General features: G+C 45.0%; 1 protein-coding gene and 1 non-coding gene across 3 annotated transcripts in view; both read right to left on the minus strand.

Moving 5' to 3' along the window:
- Positions 1-18,250, minus strand: part of LOC106582148 (cystathionine beta-synthase-like protein) — a 24,725-nt gene extending 6,475 nt beyond the window's left edge. Inside the window, exons 1-7 of one of the 2 annotated variants that reach the window (XM_014164931.2) lie at positions 18,181-18,250; positions 8,087-8,449; positions 3,292-3,398; positions 1,400-1,534; positions 1,022-1,101; positions 723-927; positions 529-620 (exon numbers count right to left, since the gene is read on the minus strand). In XM_014164931.2, coding sequence (XP_014020406.1) covers positions 529-620; positions 723-927; positions 1,022-1,101; positions 1,400-1,534; positions 3,292-3,398; positions 8,087-8,442 — 975 coding nt within the window. In that variant the 5' untranslated portion in view covers positions 8,443-8,449; positions 18,181-18,250. Of the gene's footprint in view, positions 1-528; positions 621-722; positions 928-1,021; positions 1,102-1,399; positions 1,535-3,291; positions 3,399-8,086; positions 8,450-16,420; positions 16,712-18,180 lie in introns of those variants that run through there. The other variant, XM_014164933.2, reaches the window with a different exon arrangement.
- Positions 8,569-8,640, minus strand: trnav-uac (transfer RNA valine (anticodon UAC)). Its single transcript has one exon. It is a non-coding gene; the product is annotated as a tRNA-Val (tRNA).
- Positions 18,251-19,085: the final 835 nt, after the last annotated feature.

The raw sequence follows: 19,085 nt of genomic DNA on the forward strand, positions 1-19,085 counted from the left end.
ATCTTAGGCTTGTGTGCGGCTGCTCGGGCCATGGAAAACCATTTCATGAAGCTCCTGACGAACAGTTATTGTGCTGACGTTGGCGGTTCTGTTCTGTGAGCTTGTGTGGCCTACCACTTCACGGCTGAGCCGTTGTTGTTCCATGACATTTCCACTTCACAATAACAGCACTTACAGTTGAGTGGGGCAGCTCTAGCAGGGCAGACATTTGACGAACTGACTTGTTGGAAAGGTGGCATCCTATGACGGTGCCACGTTGAAAGTCACTGAGCTCTTCAGTAAGGCCATTCTACTGCCAATGTTTGTCTATGGAGATTGCATGGCTGTGTGCTCGATTTTATACACCTGTCAGCAACAGGTGTGGCTGAAATACCCTGTGGGTCTTAAATTGACGTTGTTGCTAAAAACGTTCAGCTAAATGAATTTGGAATTGTCTCTCCAAGACAAAGTACACAGGGCAGGGCAATAACATGCAAGTCAGATTGCCTTATAGATCTTGGGCACTGTGTTTGTGACTCAGTGCACTACCTTGATGTTGGGGCATCTCTCCTTCAGCTTGCGGGCGATACCAGTGATGGTGCCACCTGTGCCAGCTCCTGCCACCAACATGTCCACCTTACCTGCAAGAGCAGAGTGGCGCAGAAAGATTTGTCTATTAGCACAGTAGTAGGAAAAGGGTATTCTTCACTCAATTTCTCTATCACACACACACACACACACACCATCGCACTGCTCCAGGATCTCCTCGGCAGTGGTGTCGTAGTGGGCCAGGGGGTTGCTAGGGTTACGGTACTGGTCCAGGATATGAGAGTTGGGAATCTCATTCTTCAGACGCCAAGCCACGCCCACGTGGGATTCCGGCGAATCAAAGCGGGCGGCGGTTGGGGTACGCACGATCTCCGCCCCCAAGGCTCTAAGCACATCCACCTGAGGAACACAAGACCAGATTACAGTTAGTTACATAACAAAGGCCTATGCATGGACACAGACACGACCGTACACGAACACACAGCAGCCTCGCCTTTTCCATGCTCATCTTCTCAGGCATGACGATGATGCAGCGATAGCCTTTAACTGCAGAGGCCAGGGCTAGACCAATACCTGCAGCACAAAGAGAGAGAGAGAGGACAGGTGTGAATACAGGTGTGAATACCTGCAGGTCATGTCAGCAGTACAGACCATACTGCACAACACAGGGCTACAGTGGATCCTAATGTCAAAGGTAGGCTGGGAGGTCTCAGTGATCACACCAGGCAAAACTCATTTTAAAACGCACACACACACACGTGTACACATAAACCCTTTGACTGGGGTGTAATCTTTCTGCTGTGAGTCACATAGCCAGTTCCACAGAGAGGGCCTTGGCTGGCTCTCTCTCTCTCGTCTCACACACTTGTACCTGTGTTGCCAGAGGTGGGCTCGATGATGGTGTCTCCTGGTTTGAGGATCCCATCTCTCTCTGCATCCTCCACCATCCTTAGACTGATACGGTCCTTCACACTTCCCCCTGCGTTAAAGAACTCACACTTGGCCACTACACACACACACACACACACACACACACACACACACACACACACACACACACACACAGACAGAAAGAAAGAAAGAGAGACAGTGTGGTAACGTGTGAGGAAATGTTGAATAATGAAAATGTACTGTGCTGGCTCATGTTACCGTTTACTTAAGCGTAACAACATATGTGCAAAACAAACCAATTTAGAAAACACTTAAGATCTTTTAATAGCACAGAAAGGACTGAAACTAAAATCCCCTATGTACAAGCTAACTATAAAGCCCCTTAACAACACAAGGGATTACAGTAGAAGTTGCCCCAGGCAGGGGGGGATCATGGGAAGAGACTGAGCCCCCATGAGCCGATTTGGAAAATGGGGGGGGGTCATCCAAAGGTCCGCACACATACCACACCCACTCTCCCTTTCACACGTACACAAGTACAATAGCCGATTGGCACAGATTCCAAACTGCCCCAAATCCACTATGGACAGCCAAAAAGTACATCTGAATCACGTGAAAATCCATGGAAGTACCATGGAAACAGGCCTCTTTGTCCCACTAAGCCATGTGAATCAACCAGAGATTGACTCTAAACAATCAGGCCCATAAAAAACAGACACTGGCGAGAGGGGAAGGATTTAGACCGAGGACCGTGACATGGTTCCCATGCAGTGAACTCAAAACATCCCCGACATGGAGGGTGGTACCAAACGGCACTATTATTAAGTCTAATATTACTGTACTTTACCGGTCATTGGTCAACTGTACCAATTCATCAGAGAAAAAACAAGGGTCTGTCTGAGCTAGCTAGTCGCCGTGCAGAATAACTGGTCTTTAACAAGAACAACAGATGCTATTAGGTAATGACGGGAACATTTCCCTCAGAATCGACATCCTGACTTCCCAAGACTTCCCAAACCTTGTGACCGTCACAATCCTGCCTAGTGGCACCTGATGCAAGACCTCGCCCCTCTCCTGCCACCCCTCCCACCCCACCTTGCTACAGTGGCCCTCAGAAGGTCACCGATTGCCACAGAGCAGAGGGTCTTTCCGGTTACCATACCCCCCTCCACCCAGAGTGGAATAACCTACTTCAAACAAGACCCCTACCATCATACACTGAAGCCTAGTGGACTGTAATGTCAGGCAAGGAGGCTATGTGATACCCTTATGTTTACTTTGAAGTAATGACAGTATAATAAAGGGTAAGCGTTCACAGCTAAACTGTACTACAGGAGGAGTCTAGAGAGCCTCCTCTACCTCGCTCTTGCACTCTTCTTTGGTCAATTATTTCATTCTCCCTCACTTCTATTTTATCCCTCTGTCTTTATTTCATTGCCATGTACCCATTTCTTTCTCCTTCTCCCTCTCTCCATTTCTCCTAACCCTCGCTCCTTCCTCTCTCTCGATCCCTCCCTCTTTGTCATGTCCTCTACTACTGGATTTATGGATTTATGCTTTAAAACATATAACTGCTCTGGGGAAGACAGCTGATCGTCCACAATTTGTAAATCAAACACCCTTGCACAGTTTTTTGGGGGGGGAACAGAAAATGTGAGTTAAAAATGACACAGCCAGATAAGTTACTGTATTTCCATCATGTTGACACAAACAAGGAAGTGCAAATACAGACATTGCCTTTATCTGGTTGTCTTTTGGCTAGTGTCAATATGCTAAGTGGGTGCCATGCTGTGTGTGTTGACTGTGTGTCATGCCTTCAAGGTTGACTGTGTGTGTCATAACATGACTGTGTGTGCATGTGTAAATACTCACAGAGTTCACACTTAAGGCCAAAGGCTTTGGGGATCTTGTTCATGCGGACCAGAGGTGTGTCTCCGATCTTCCCGAGGATGTTGGGTAGAATGCTGGGGGCTTCAGTCCTGAGACGCGAGTATGGGATGGAAACTCAGTTAATATACACAGAAAAAACATGGATCATTCCCAAATAGCCAAGGAAAGGCAACAAAAACAAATGAAATGAAATTGTATTTGTCAAATGCTCTGTAAACATGGGTACATTTGCTCCAAAGTACACTATATATAAAAAGGTATGTGGACACCACTTCAAATTAGTGTATTCGGCTATTTCAGCCACACCTGTTGTTGACAGGTGTATAAAATTGAGCACTCTGCCATGCAATCTCCATAGTCAAACATTGGCAGTAGAATGGCCTTACTAAAGAGCTCAGTGACTTTCAACGTGGCACCGTCATAGGATGCTACCTTTCCAACAAGTTAGTTCGTCATACTTCTGGCCTGCTAGAGCTGCCCCGGTCAACTGTAAGTACTGTTATTGCGAAGACGAAACGTTTAGGAGCAACAACGGCTCAGCCGCGAAGTGGTAAGCCACACAAGCTCACAGAACAGGACTGCTAACGTCAACACAAGAACTGTTCGTCAGGAGTTTCATGAAATGGTTTTCCATGGCCGAGCAGCCGCACACAAGCCTAAGATCACCATGAGCAATGCCAAGCGTCGGCTGGAGTGGTATAAAGCTTGCCGCCATTGGACTCTAGAGAAGTGGAAACATGTTCTCTGGAGTGATGAATCACGCTTCACCATCTGGCAGTCTGACAGACGAATCTGGGTTTGGCGGATGCCAGGAGAACACTACCTGCCCCAATGCATAATGCCAACTGTAAAGTTTGGTGAAGGAGGAATAATAGTCTGGGGCTGTTTTTCATGGTCCGGGCCCCTTAGTTCCAGTGAAAGGAAATCTTAACGCTACGGCATACAATGATATTCTAGACGATTCTGTGCTTCCAACTTTGTGACAACAGTTTGGGGATGGCCCTTTCCTGTTTCAGCATGACAATGCCCCCATGCACAAAGCGAGGTCCATACAGAAATGGTTTGTCGAGATCAGTATGGAAGAACTTGACTGGCCTGCACAGAGCCCTGACCTCAACCCCATCGAACACCTTTGGAATGAATTAGAACGCTGACTGCGAGCCAAGCTTCATCGCCCAACATCAGTCCCCGCAGCAATGTTCCAACGTCTAGTGGAAAGCCTTCCCAGAAAAGTGGAGGATGTTATAGCAGCAAAGGGGGAACTAACTCCATATTAATGCCCATGATTTTGGAATGAGATGTTCGACGAGCAGGTGTCCACATACCTTTGGTCATGTAGTGTATCTTCTTGAATGTTGTTACAGTTGTGTAATTTGGCTACTTTTGTAACAGGGTAACCTCTGTATCATGAAATCTTTGGGACAGAGTTTTGTAACATGGTACTGTAGCCTATGGATTCTGTTTGTCAGTGAGACAAACACGCCTGTGCATGTGGCAGGCAGCACTGAGTTGTTGATAACTTATATAACAACTCTCCTTCCGTGGCCTCCAACTGCTCTTAAACGCAAGTAAAACTAAATGAATGCTCTTCAACCGATCGCTGCACGCACCTGCCTGCCCGTCCAGCATCACTACTCTGGACAGTTCTGACTTAGAATATGTGGACAACTACAAATACCTAGGTGTCTGGTTAGACTGTAAACTCTCCTTCCAGACTCACATTAAGCACCTCCAATCCAAAATTAAATCTAGAATCAGCTTCCTATATCGCAACAAAGCATCCTTCACTCATGCTGCCAAACATATCCTCGTAAAACTGACCATCCTACCGATCCTCGACTTCGGTGATGTCATCTATAAAATAGCCTCCAACATCCTACTCAACAAACTGGATGCAGTCTATCACAGTGCCATCCGTTTTGTCACCAAAGCCCCATACACTACCCACCATTGCGAACTGTACGCTCTCGTTGGTTGGCCCTCATTACATATCCGTCGCCAAACCCACTGGCTACAGGTCATCTACAAGTCTCTGCTAGGTAAAGCCCCGCCTTATCTCAGCTCACTGGTCACCATAGCAGCACCCACCTGTAACACGCGCTCCAGCAGGTATATCTCTCTGGTCACCCCCAATGCCAATTCCTCCTTTGGTCGTCTTTCCTTCCAGTTCTCTGCTGCCAATGACTGGAACGAACTGCAAAAATCTCTGAAGCTGGAGAATCATATCTCCCTCACTAGCTTTAAGCACCAGCTGTCAGAGCAGCTCACAGATCACTGCACAATGCCCATCTGTAAACAGTCCATCTATATACCTACCTCATCCCCATACTGTATTTATTTATTTATCTTGCTCCTTTGCACCCCAGTATCTCTACTTGCACATTCATCTTCTGCACATTTACCATTCCAGTGTTTAATTGCTATATTGTAATTACTTTGCCACCATGGCCTATTTATTGCCTTAACTTACCTCATTTGCACTCACTGTATATAGACTTTTTGTTTTCTTTTGTTCTACTGTATTATTGACTGTATGTTTTGTTTATTCCATGTGTAACTGTGTTGTTGTATGTGTCGAATTGCTATGCTTCATCTTGGCCAGGTCGCAGTTGTAAATGAGAACTTGTTCTCAACTAGCCTACCTGGTTAGATAAAGGTGAAATAAAATAAAAATAAATAACAACTTATATTTATTGAGTGGAGAGACTACAGTGTCAAACAGCCAGACTGTGCCAGAGAAATGCACACGCACATACCCTTTTCCTTAGGCCAAAATGCCAGCTCACTTCAGTGTTGCTGGAAACAATCCTAAAATTGCTATGTCATGGTGAAACACCAAACATCTTTTGCCCAACCCTTCCTCACTCCTGGGTCCTCTCTGTGGCTCTGGCCCTTTCAGGTGTGTCATTACGCAGGAAAATGGAGCCAGGCTAAATATCAAATTCTTGCAAGTCAAAACAACATCCTGCTTTTAATGTTGTTGCTCAACAAAATGAGACACATAAAAGCACAAGGGGCTGGGCTATCTTGGTTCTTTTTTCTCCGTTCAAGTGAAGCAAGCTGGTGACTATATCTTAGCTACAAAGCAAGGGAAATTAGTGGAGTAAGGGAACTATGTAAACTATACAGTGCATTCGGAAAGTACTCAGACCCCTTGACTTTTTCCATATTTTGTTACGTTACAGCCTTATTCTAAAATGGATTAAATAAAATAAAAATCCTCATCAATCTACACACAATACCCCATAATGACAAAGCAAAAACAGGTTGATAGAAATGTTTGCAAATGTATTAAAAATATAAAACACATACCTTATTTACATAAATATTCAGACCCTTTGCTATGAGACTCAAAATTGAGCTCAGGTGCATCCTGTTTCCATTGATCATCCTTGAGATGTTTCTACAACTTGATATGAGTCCACCTGTGGAAATCCAATTGATTGGACATGATTTGTAAAGGCACACACCTGTCTATATAAGGTCCCACAGTTGACAGTGCATGTCAGAGCAAAAACCAAGTCATGATGTCGAAGGAATTGTCTGTAGTCCTCCGATATCTGGGGAAGGGTACCAAAACATTTCTGCAGCATTGAAGGTCCCCAAGAACACAGTGGCCTCCATCATTCATAAATGAAGAAGTTTGGAACCACCAAGACTCTTCTTAGAGCTGGGCGCCCGGTCAAACTGAGCAAGAGGGGGAGAAGGGCCTTGGTCAGGGAGGTGACCAAGAACCCAATTGTCACATTTTGACAGAGCTCAAGAGTTCCTTTGTGGAGGTGGGAGAACTTTCCAGAAGGACAACCATCTCTGCAGCACTCCACCAATCAGGCCTTTATGGTAGAGTGGCCAGACGTAAGCATCTCCGCAGCAAAATGCACATGACAGCCCGCTTTGGCCAAAAGGCACCTAAAGGACTCAGACCATGACAAACAAGATTCTCTGGTCAGATGAAACCAAGATTGAACTCTTTGGCTTGAATGCCAAGCGTCACGTCATGAGGAAACCTGGCACCATCCCTACGGTGAAGCATGGTGGTGGCAGCATCATGCTGTGGGGATTGAATTCAGCGGCAGGGACTGGGAGACTAGTTAGGATTGAGAGAAAGATGAACGGAGCAAAGTACAGAGAGATCCTTGATGAAAACCTGCTTCCAGAGTGCTCAGGACCTCAGACTGGGGCGAAGGTTCACCTTTCAACAGGACAACGACCCTAAGCACGCAGTTAAGACAACACAGGAGTGGCTTCGGGACAAGTCTCTGAATGTCCTTGAGTGGCCCAGCCAGAGCCTGGACTTGAACCCGATTGAACATCTCTGGAGAGACCTGAAAATAGCTGTGTAACGATGCTCCCCATCCAACCTGACAGAGTTTGAGAGGATCTGCAGAGAAGAATGGGAGAAACTCCCCAAATACAGGTGTGCCAAGCTTGTAGCGTCATACCTAAGAAGACTTTAGCCTGTAATCGCTGCCAAAGGTGCTTTAACAAAGTACTGAGTAAATGGTCTGAATCCTTATGTAAATGTCATATTTCAGTTTCTTATTTTGAATACAATTTCTAAAAAACAGTTTTTGCTTTGTCATTATGGTGTATTGTGTGTAGATTGATGAGGAAAACATTTGTTTTTATCCATTTTAGAATAAGGCTGTAACGTAACTAAATGTGGAAAAAGTCAACAGGTCTGAATAGTTTCCGAATGCACTGTATGTGTTCAAAGAGGAGGGAGGATCAGCAGAATGTGGAAATACTCTGGTTCTGCTATGGAGATGTGACTCACAGTTCAGAGCGGCAGTGAGGGGACTCTACGGAAGACCCGCCCAGTTTCCAAGTGCATTTGCTGGGCAAGTCGGGACGGATCCACTGCCTCTCCTCCACGCCTGCGGCTGTCCTCTCTAGATCGTTCTCCCCCTCGAGCCCGTTCACATGGACCGACCCATTCTGGGCCTTATGGCCAGCACCGTCCCCGTTCACTTGAGCCGATCCATTCATGGAGAGCTTGTGGACGTTCAACATGGCTTCTCCGTTGACCTTGGACCCCCCTTTCAAAATGGCAGCCACTCCGTTGGCCTGTGCGTTGGGGCAGACGGAGGGCACGGCGCCCACAGAGTCTATGCTGGAGAGAACCGACGACATGGCTCACCTGAGAGAGAGAGGATGGAGGGAGAAGAGACATTTTTGATTTTAGTCATTTAGCAGACGCTCTTATCCAGAGCGACTTACAGTAGTGAATGCATACATTTCATAATTTTTTCTCCGTACTGGTCCCCCGTGGGAATCGAACCCACAACCCTGGCGTTGTAAACACCATGCTCTACCAACTGAGCCACAGTCGTAGTAAAATGTACTACCCTTCTCAGCTAATATGCAGATCTATGAAAAATAACACACCCAATGTGGTTACATTCCGTTTATGTATACATTATTACCATTCCTGTCCTTACATAACAAGGACAAGCCAAGATATGTTCAGGTGAATACTGCCAGGGAGAATGGAACGCTCCCCCAACAGGCCTACACACTGCAACCCAGACTTTCACACAGGTTGCCTATACAGGCTACGCACTGCAGAGACTAGAGTGTAAAGCACGAAACCTCGGTCTCTGCCTGTGGGTCTCTTTTAAAAGGTCCGATTAGCCTAGCTCTGCATACACAGACACACACGACTTATCCTGATTACTCTATTGGATAACAATGACAACTCTCCCTTTCTGTACAGCTTGAACAGATAAGCAAAGTACTTTTGAAATAGCAGTCTTCTCAGGGATTGCAGGTGGGAACGATGGTGTAGAAAGCCTAACAGGTCAAAATGGACAAAATGTACAGCAACTTTGACCAAACAAAGGTCCAATGTGGGGAACAATGCTCTGTCCAGGGTTCATTTGTACATTCTGTTCATACTCAACTGGATTGGCCATCTGTATTCAAGAGCACTAACATTCAAGAGCACTAAAACAAGCAAAACTCAACTGTATCATTTTAAGGCTCTTGCATTTCTGAATGTTTTAAAAGCCTTCACATCCCTACTCTCGTGACTGACAGACCATGATATGTGATAATCAGTAATCACATATGAAGTAAAAGGGTCCAGGAAAGTAAGACATTCTTACTAAATTGATGGAGTTCAAACTCATGAATCGAGATAATCTCGTACAGATCCCAACGCACTTAACATTTTCTTAGCTTGCAAACACCCAATCGCCTACTAATCTCATTACAACCCCCTCCAGGTCTGTGTTCGCCTACTAATCTCATTACAACCCCCTCCAGGTCTGTGTTCTCCTACTAATCTCATTACAACCCCCCTCCAGGTCTGTGTTCTCCTACTAATCTCATTACAACCCCCCTCCAGGTCTCTGTTCTCCTACTAATCTCATTACAACCCCCTCCAGGTCTGTGTTCTCCTACTAATCTCATTACAACCCCCTCCAGGTCTGTGTTCTCCTACTAATCTCATTACAACCCCCTCCAGGTCTGTGTTCTCCTACTAATCTCATTACAACCCCCTCCAGGTCTGTGTTCTCCTACTAATCTCATTACAACCCCCTCCAGGTCTCTGATCACTACTTTTTTCCCCCTTTTCTGTCTCCCTCTCCTCCAACCCTAGCCACTCACCCCCTACCCTGATGATCTCCCTCTCCTCCAACCCTAGCCACTCAGTCCCTACCCTGATGATCTCCCTCTCCTCCAACCCTAGCCACTCAGCCCCTACCCTGATGATCTCCCTCTCCTCCAACCATAGCCACTCAGCCCCTACCCTGATGATCTCCCTCTCCTCCAACCCTAGCCACTCAGCCCTACCCTGATGATCTCCCTCTCCTCCAACCCCTCATCCCATACCCTGATGATCTCCCTCTCCTCCAACCCTAGCCCTCTCCCCCTACCCTGATGATCTCCCTCTCCTCCAACCCTAGCCACTCAGCCCTACCCTGATGATCTCCCTCTCCTCCAACCCCTCATCCCATACCCTGATGATCTCCCTCTCCTCCAACCCTAGCCCTCTCCCCCTACCCTGATGATCTCCCTCTCCTCCAACCCTAGCCACTCAGCCCCTACCCTGATGATCTCCCTCTCCTCCAACCCCTCATCCCATACCCTGATGATCTCCCTCTCCTCCAACCCTAGCCCTCTCCCCCTACCCTGATGATCTCCCTCTCCTCCAACCCTAGCCACTCAGCCCCTACCCTGATGATCTCCCTCTCCTCCAACCCCTCATCCCATACCCTGATGATCTCCCTCTCCTCCAACCCTAGCCCTCTCCCCCTACCCTGATGATCTCCCTCTCCTCCAACCCTAGCCACTCAGCCCCTACCCTGATGATCTCCCTCTCCTCCAACCCCTCATCCCATACCCTGATGATCTCCCTCTCCTCCAACCCTAGCCCTCTCCCCCTACCCTGATGATCTCCCTCTCCTCCAACCCTAGCCCTCTCCCCCTACCCTGATGATCTCCCTCTCCTCCAACCCCTCATCCCATACCCTGATGATCTCCCTCTCCTCCAACCCTAGCCACTCATCCCTACCCTGATGATCTCCCTCTCCTCCAACCCTAGCCCTCTCCCCCTACCCTGATGATCTCCCTCTCCTCCAACCCTAGCCACTCAGCCCCTACCCTGATGATCTCCCTCTCCTCCAACCCTAACCACTCAGCCCCTACCCTGATGATCTCCCTCTCCTCCAACCCTACCCACTCATCCCCTACCCTGATGATCTCCCTCTCCTCCAACCCTAGCCACTCAGCCCCTACCCTGATGATCTCCCTCTCCTCCAACCCTAACCACTCAGCCCCTAGGGTTGGAGGAGGCCTTGGTTCTAGGCCTTCTCCTCTTCTCACTATACACCAAGTCACTCGGCTCCATCATATCCTCACATGGTCTGTCCTATCACTGCTATGCGGATGACACTCCACTACCTTTCTCCTTCCCCCCTTCTGATACCCAGGTGGCGACACGTATCTCTGCGTGTCTGGCAGATATCTCAGCTTGGATGTCGACCCACCACCTCAAGCTCAACAAAATGGAGCTGCTCTTCCTCCTGGGAAAGGCCTGCCCGCTCCAAGACCTCTCCATCACAGTTGACAACCCCACAGTGTCCACCTCCCAGAGTGCAAAGAACCTTACTGTGATTGTTTTGAATTAAAATTGTCAAAAAGAAACAAAAATAGCTTCTTAGCAAAGGGCAATTTCTCAAGCAAGAAGGACTGTCTACGAGTGGTCTGAGTGGAGAGGTTTGGCAGAGAGGTTTGGAACGCGTTCTTATTGGTCTATTAACTAAACTACCGCATGGTGATGTCACCATGGAAGGCCAAAACTCCATCCCACCAAAACAGGCTGAAATTTCAGGCGTTCTTTTCATTCAGCTCTTACACTAAACACTTATCACGATTTCACAGTATTATTCCAACTTCATAGTGTGAAAATAGATATAAAACACAGAGAAATCATGTTTTGACTGCACTGGGCCTTTAAAATGTCAGATTGTGTGGGTAAACAACTCAATTAAATATCTATTATCACTGGACAGTGGTCCGACATCTTTTCCTGCGAGTACAACGGCACTGAAAGCGTTTGGTTTAAACATAAGTAGCCTACCAAAGCTGCTGGTTAAGTTGTTAACAAACAGAACACAGCAGCTTCTCCTCTGCCTGGCTGAGCATAACCTATTATATGGTGATTATTTTTGTGTCTGTAAAATGTATTATGCTATAAATAGGGGTGGAAATGCCTTTATGGGCAAATATGGATATAATAACCATCATATCGAAGTAAACTTGAAGTCACCCGATGACATGGTGTGGGGTCCTCCCACTACCACTCAGGAAACCATGCAACTTAAATTAGGCTACAGATTAAATAAATGATGATGAACTTCACATGGTGGTGAAAGTGAATGGTATGAGCTTGATGCTCCTTTCCAATAAATGTTGAGTCTTATTCTGTCTTATTCTGGTGACATGATGATCAAAGATCAACTGCAGTTTTGACAAATAAAAACATTCTTGCTCTTATCCATAATATTTTAATGTACAGTCGTGGCCAAAAGATTTGAGAATGACACAAATATTAATTTTCACCAGCTCTGCTGCCTCAGTTTGTATGATGGCAATTTGCATATACTCCCGAATGTTATGAAGAGTGATCAGATGAATTGCAATTAATTGCAAAGTCCCTCTGCCGTGCAAATGAACTGAATCCCCAAAAAAACATTTCCACTGCATTTCAGCCCTGCCACAAAAGGACCAGCTGGCATCATGTCAGTGATTATCTCGTTAACACAGGTGTGAGTGTTGACGAGGACAAGGCTGGAGATCAATCTGTCATGCTGACTGAGTTCGAATAACAGACTGGAAGCTTCAAAAGGAGGGTGGTGCTTGGAATCATTGTTCTTCCTCTGTCAACCATGGTTACCACCAAGGAAACACGTGCCGTCATCATTGCTTTGCACAAAAAGGGCTTCAACAGGAAAGGTTATTGCTGCCAGTAAGATTGCACCTAAATCAACCATTTATCGGATCATCAAGAACTTCAAGGAGAGCGGTTCAATTGTTGAGAAGAAGGCTTCAGGGCACCCAAGAAAGTCAAGCAAGTGCCAGGGCCGTCTCCTAAAGTTGATTCAGCTGCGGGATCGGGGCACCACCAGTACAGAGCTTGCTCCCCTGCCACCTATTCAGTGGAGAGGGTGTGTGATCCAAGTCTGGGTTTAAGGATTTAAAACATCTGTCTGATAGGGTCTCTTTTCCAAGCTTAAAAGCATAAAAATTCACACGCAACACCATGGAGCAGAAAAGGTTGAATACATTGGCCATGTTGTCCAACCAGCATGACTTCTGCTGTGTTCAAAACAACTGGAAACTCGGAAATCTCACAATTCAGTGCGTTCAAGACAACTGGGCTCCGACTGGGAAAATATGTATTGAACACAATGCGTAAACAGTGAGGTCTCGGAGAACTGTACCACTTTAGAATAGCCTATCTATAGGTCAGGGATGGGAAACTTTGAATGGTTCTGGGCCACAAAAAAAATCTGAATTCATCATTGAGGGGCCGCAGTGGATTGCGGGTCTGCGTACCCATCCATCCATCCATACCCAAACATGAAGTCAGAGCCGGTCCTAGCCTTTTGGGGGACCTAGGGTACATTTTGTTGAGTGCCCTGCCCACTCTCTACTTGCAAGCAAAACATTTTAGCAGTCCCCCTCTTGAATGCGAAGAGAATTGATCTGTGGCCTACAAACGGGGGGCCACCAGTTGCCCATCCCTGCTATAGGTAAACTGATAGGGCTTTCTGACAGACTAAATGATGTCTTACACATTTTTCCAAGGATCATATTAGTTTTTTCTTGTACTTATTTAACCCTTATTTTACCAGGAAAGTTGACTGAACACATTCTCATTTACAGCAATGACCTGGGGAATAGATACAGGGGAGAGGAGGGGAGATGAATGAGCCAATTGGAAGCTGGGGATGATTAGGTGGCCCTGATGGTATGAGTGCCAGATTGTGAATTTAGCCTCAATGAATAGTAATTTAGTCTGCCAGCTATATTGGATCATTTAAAAAATTATGTTTTCCTACATTTATCCTATAAAGGGAGAACTACTATCTAAAGGCAAAACCAGAATGCACTGGTCTTACATCAGTCTACACAGTGGGATTTAAAGCACGTCATTTCCCACAATCCAATATACCATTTGCAAATGTAAAATGTTTTGCAATTAAAGGCTACACTATCTAGCCAGTACTGATTTAATAGTGTATACATATTTCAAAAAATCTAATCAAATTGTATTTGTCACATGCGCCGAATACAACAGATGTAGACCTTACTGTGAAATGCTTACTTATAAGCCCTTACCCAACAATGCAGTTTTAAGAAAAATTTGTGTTAAGAAAGTATTTACTAATTAAACTGAAGTAAAAAAAAATATATGTTTTTAAAATAACAGTAGCGAGACTATATATATATAGGGGGTACCGGTACAGCATCAGTGAGTGTGGGCACAGGTTAGTCGAGGTAATATGTACATGTAGGTAGAGGTAAAGTGGCTAGGCATAGATAATAAACAGAAAGTAGCAGCACCGTAAAAATGGAGGTGGGGGGTGGGTCAATGCTAATTTGTCCGGGTAACAATTGAATTAGTTGTTCAGGAGTCTTATGGCTTGTGGGTAGAAGCTGTTAAAAAGCCTTTTTGGACCTAGACTTGGCGATCCGGTACTGCTTGCCGTGCGGTAGCAGAGAGAACAGTCTATGACTAGGGTGGCTGGAGTCTTTGGTCATTTTTAGGGCTTTCCTCTGACACCGCCTGGTATAGAGGTCCTGGATGACAGGAAGCTTGGCCCCAGTGATGTACTGGGCCGTACACACTACCCTCTGTAGTGCCTTGCGGTCAGAGGCCAAGCAGTTGCCATACCATTTATGATTCTAGTTATTGATTATAGGTTTAGTGTCAATCTGTTCAAGTGTCAGTCATCTATTCAGCATTAGATAAAGTGGACAGACAAACCTGTAATAAAAAGTGCACAGACAAACCTGTGCAGATGTAACAGTGTAGGTTCCGTCCCTCTCTTCGCCCCAACCCGGGCTCGAACCAGGGACCCTTGCACACATCAACAACTGACACCCCGATGTGACCGATGTGAAATGGCTAGTTAGTTAGCGGTGGTGCGCTTATAGCATTTCAATCAGAGACGTCACTCACTCTGAGACCTGAAGTAGGGTTTCCCCTTGTGTTGCAAGGGCCGTGGCTCTTGTGGCGCGATGGGTAACGATGCTTCGGTGGGTGTCAGTTGTTGATGTGTGCAAGGGTCCCTGGTTTGAGCCTGGGTTGGGGCGAAGAGAGGGACAGAACCTACACTGTTACGTTGATGCTGTTGACCCGGATCATTGGTTGCTGCGGAAAAGGAGGAGGTCAAAGGGGGGGGTGAGTGTAACCGATGTGAAATGGCTAGTTAGTTAGCGGTGGTGTGCGCTAGTAGCAGTTCAATCGGTGACGTCACTCGCTCTGAGACTTGAAGTAGGGTTTCCCCTTGCGTCACAAGGGCCGTGGCTTTTGTGGCGCGATGGGTAACGTTGCTTCGTGGGGTGTCAGTTGTTGATGTGTGCAAGGGTCCCTGGTTCGAGCCCGGGTTGGGGCGAAGAGAGGGACGGAACCTACACCGTTATACAGACTAAACTATTAAAAAACACTTAAGTAACATTAGATCTAAAGATAAATTCTGACATCAAATTGATAGCTGCTATTATGTCTCCTTTCTATTGTAAGCAACACTTTTTTCCCTTCCGTCGTAGGCTACTAAATGCCATACATCTTCCATTCACCAGCATGTCAAATTATACTTTTTGTTAGGCTACAAAATGTTTATGAGATAGATGATGCAATCGCCGCATTTTACACTGAGGAGGTTCGTTTATCTGGCCCGGGTTACCCTAGTGGGAGGAGTTTACACCGGGTTAAAAGTGATTGCATTAGTTTTGGAACAGGAATGGGTCCCGGTCGTGAGCCAGGTGCTCCACTCTGGCCGATAGAGAAGACGCCTAAAAACAAAAGTGATTGCTTTTGAAAAAAAAAAGATTTATCTGCCTTCCCAATGAAAACTAGTTTGAAGAGTCAACATTTATTTCATGGAAAAGAGATGTTGTATGTTTCTGGACGATGCACCATTCTGCCATGTTGACACCATGACCAATCGGCGCAGATTACCATATGAGATAGGCGCTCCTCCCGCCCCACATTCGCCCGATGACTTGACGGGACATTGCCCGGTTCATCCCAAACCAGCGTAATATGACTCCACCATTGTCCGCGTTGGCTACAGTAGGCTACCTTGGCGCGACGGATGATGCTACTGTAAATTGTATTTCATCATGCTCGTTCATGTCACTCAATTGTTTCAGATGGTCAAGTCACTGTACATGACACCACACAATCAATGAACCCTATAACATAACACTGTAATAGATTAGAAAAAGTAGGAAAGAGACAGAGCGCTATGATGTTCAAGCGCCACGCGTGAGGAATGATGGAGTGTTCTGAATCAGTCAAGAAAATACTCAAAAATAAAAATTATATGATTATTAATATCGTTCTTTGGTAGTAACATTGATGTTCACTCACCTTTGAGTCAATTAAGGTAGCTAGTGGTGATGTACCGGTATGTGATCCAATTTCAAAGATCTTTCGTAGAATGCGACTATATGAGCATTGCCAGCAGCCCAAGAGTGACAACGGTCCAATCTGATTCGAGTGTACTTGTTTGGTGTGTGCGTTGATTGGCTACAGTGGGTGCTTTTGTCGTTCTTGCTCGTCCAATCAGAGTTTACACATTTGTAGGGCCTTTGCGCACATAAGATGCAAGATGGATCTACCAGAGATATTAGAAAAGGAGGAAATAAGAATCCATCGGTAAATTAATGCTCCGCCCAGCAGACTGTAGACCAATCGTGTTCCCGTTGTCATACTGCGTCACTCAGTTGCTAAGGGAATTGTCACGTAATCGTTTCTTAAAAGGTACGATGCCTTGTTCATATCTACTCGGAAATCTTCAACTTCCGACTTCAGTGAGTTCAAATCAACTGGGAACTCGTGGAAAAAACTATCTCCAACTGGGAAAATCGTTTTAAACGGTCATACAACTCTGAATTCCAAGTTGGAAACACTGGCATCCTTTTACAACTCTGACTCTCCGACCTGAAGATCACTGACCATGAACTTGACTTTGTTTTTTTCAGAGTTCCCAGATGTCCCAGATGTTTAGGCGGTCATTGTAAATAAGAATTTGTTCTTAACTGACTTGCCTAGTTAAATAAAGGTTATATTAAAAATAATAATAATTAAAGGCACCATGAGTTGAGAAACCTGCCTATTATTTTCCTTTTAAGTATGTAATGTCACGATTTCAAAGCTATATGATATTACAGAGAACAAGTTAATTATCTCACGTCTCTGGAAAATATTTGTAATGTTTTAGCTTCACGTTATTCATGTTAATGTTGAGATTTCAAGCTAGTGCCCAATTGACTCCCATTTACTCCTTCCAATGGAGTTTCCCATCTAATCAAAAATATCTCTGCCTGGATCTACAAAGGATTTTGGTCAGTACTATCCAGGGTCCTTGGGACGTTCCCTTAAACCCTATCCTTAACACATACCCTTACTATAACCTTAACCATAACCTTTAACTAACCTTAACCATTTTAAAGTTCTACTTCAATGGGGTAGGGATGTCCCAAAGATCCCGGATAGCACAGACATTTTCTAAGGCTAACCAGCTTCAGCTTCACATTCCAGCTCAGGCTTCATCCGTACTATAACGGTGGATAGTGCTAGTCCTCCTGCTCCTAAAGCGTAAATCATAGTCCACAGATGCTGAGACACGATAGTTCGCTGTCCCATTGTGACATACAGTAGGTACGCAGCTCTGAAACCACACACACGAACGCGCACCTCCACACAATTCCCAACCAACGCGTCTCCAGGTAGATGTCCTCTATTCATTTGAATGTGTTGACAGTTGGAGAAATTGCTTGAGCAATTGCGTGTCATTTTCTTGTAAAGACGAGGAAAAAAATTGCAAAAAAAACAAATACAATTCCATGTTCAGATAAATTGTTAAGCAGTTAGATTAAACAACTTCATTGTAAAATAAATGTTTTAAAATTAAACATGTATGGAAAGAGGTGAATTAACACTCCTCAGTTAGCAAACTCAAGCAAGCTAAAACCCACATGGTAGCAAAAATGAACTAGCAGAAATTGTTAACAAGTTAGAAATGATTTAAACACACTTTGCTGTAGGCTACTATTTACTAGTCAACAAAAAATAATGTATGTCATATAAAATATATTCACCCCACCTAGTATTGTAATCAAACTTACCAGAAAGCATGTAGTCCTTGGCTCATGTGTGCAAGATCTTGAGAATCAGCTGTACATGTGATGGAGGAGTGCACTGCACATGTGATGGAAGAATGCACTGTGCATGCAGAGGGTTGCAATTCCATTGAACCAAAATATGCCACGAGACCTAGAATTGCCTTATGTGTATCCCACAAAAAGGTTCACTGTTATAAGCTAACTTTTTTGATGAATTTAAGCAGAATTCTCCAAATTCCCGGGCTTAACTTCCCATGGAACATTTTTGGCAAATTTATGACCCTTTGCAACTCTACTTGTTACTGATCAAAATTAAAGAAAAGTTATGTCGCAAATTCAGCAGCTATTGTGTGAAAAAGGCTTTTAGAAGTGCCACCTATATTTGATTACTTATCATTAATGCAGACATTGTTGTGCTTTGGTGTGCTTATCAATGCACAACAACAAGCACCTTTTTCCCCGCTCCTATTGATAAAATAATGTACTTAAGTCATATAAAAGTGTTACTGAGCATGAAGTCAAAATATCATTCTGCCATTACTAAATGTGTAATGTGATATATTTTAATATGACATTTTTTTTGTATTTTTTTTACATTTGATTAATACAATATTTAAAGCTGCAATATGTAACTTTCTGGGAGACTGACCAAATGCACATAGAAATGTGAGTTATAGATATGTCAATCTCGTTGAAGGCAAGTCTAAGAAGCGGTAGATTTGTTCTATGTGAGCTATTTCTATGCTTCCCTTTCTTACATTTCGTTTTTGTGTCTTTTACTTTTGGTTTTGTAAATACATTATTTTGGGTGTGTTGGTAAGTTCACTCTGTCTATCTACTGCGATATCAGAGCACTCTCGTCTAAATGTGCCAGAGCGTAGAATAACTGATTAAGTTACGAACGCTTA

Source organism: Salmo salar, chromosome ssa21 (assembly GCF_905237065.1).
Source record: "Salmo salar chromosome ssa21, Ssal_v3.1, whole genome shotgun sequence".
NCBI classification, from domain to species: Eukaryota; Metazoa; Chordata; class Actinopteri; order Salmoniformes; family Salmonidae; genus Salmo; species Salmo salar.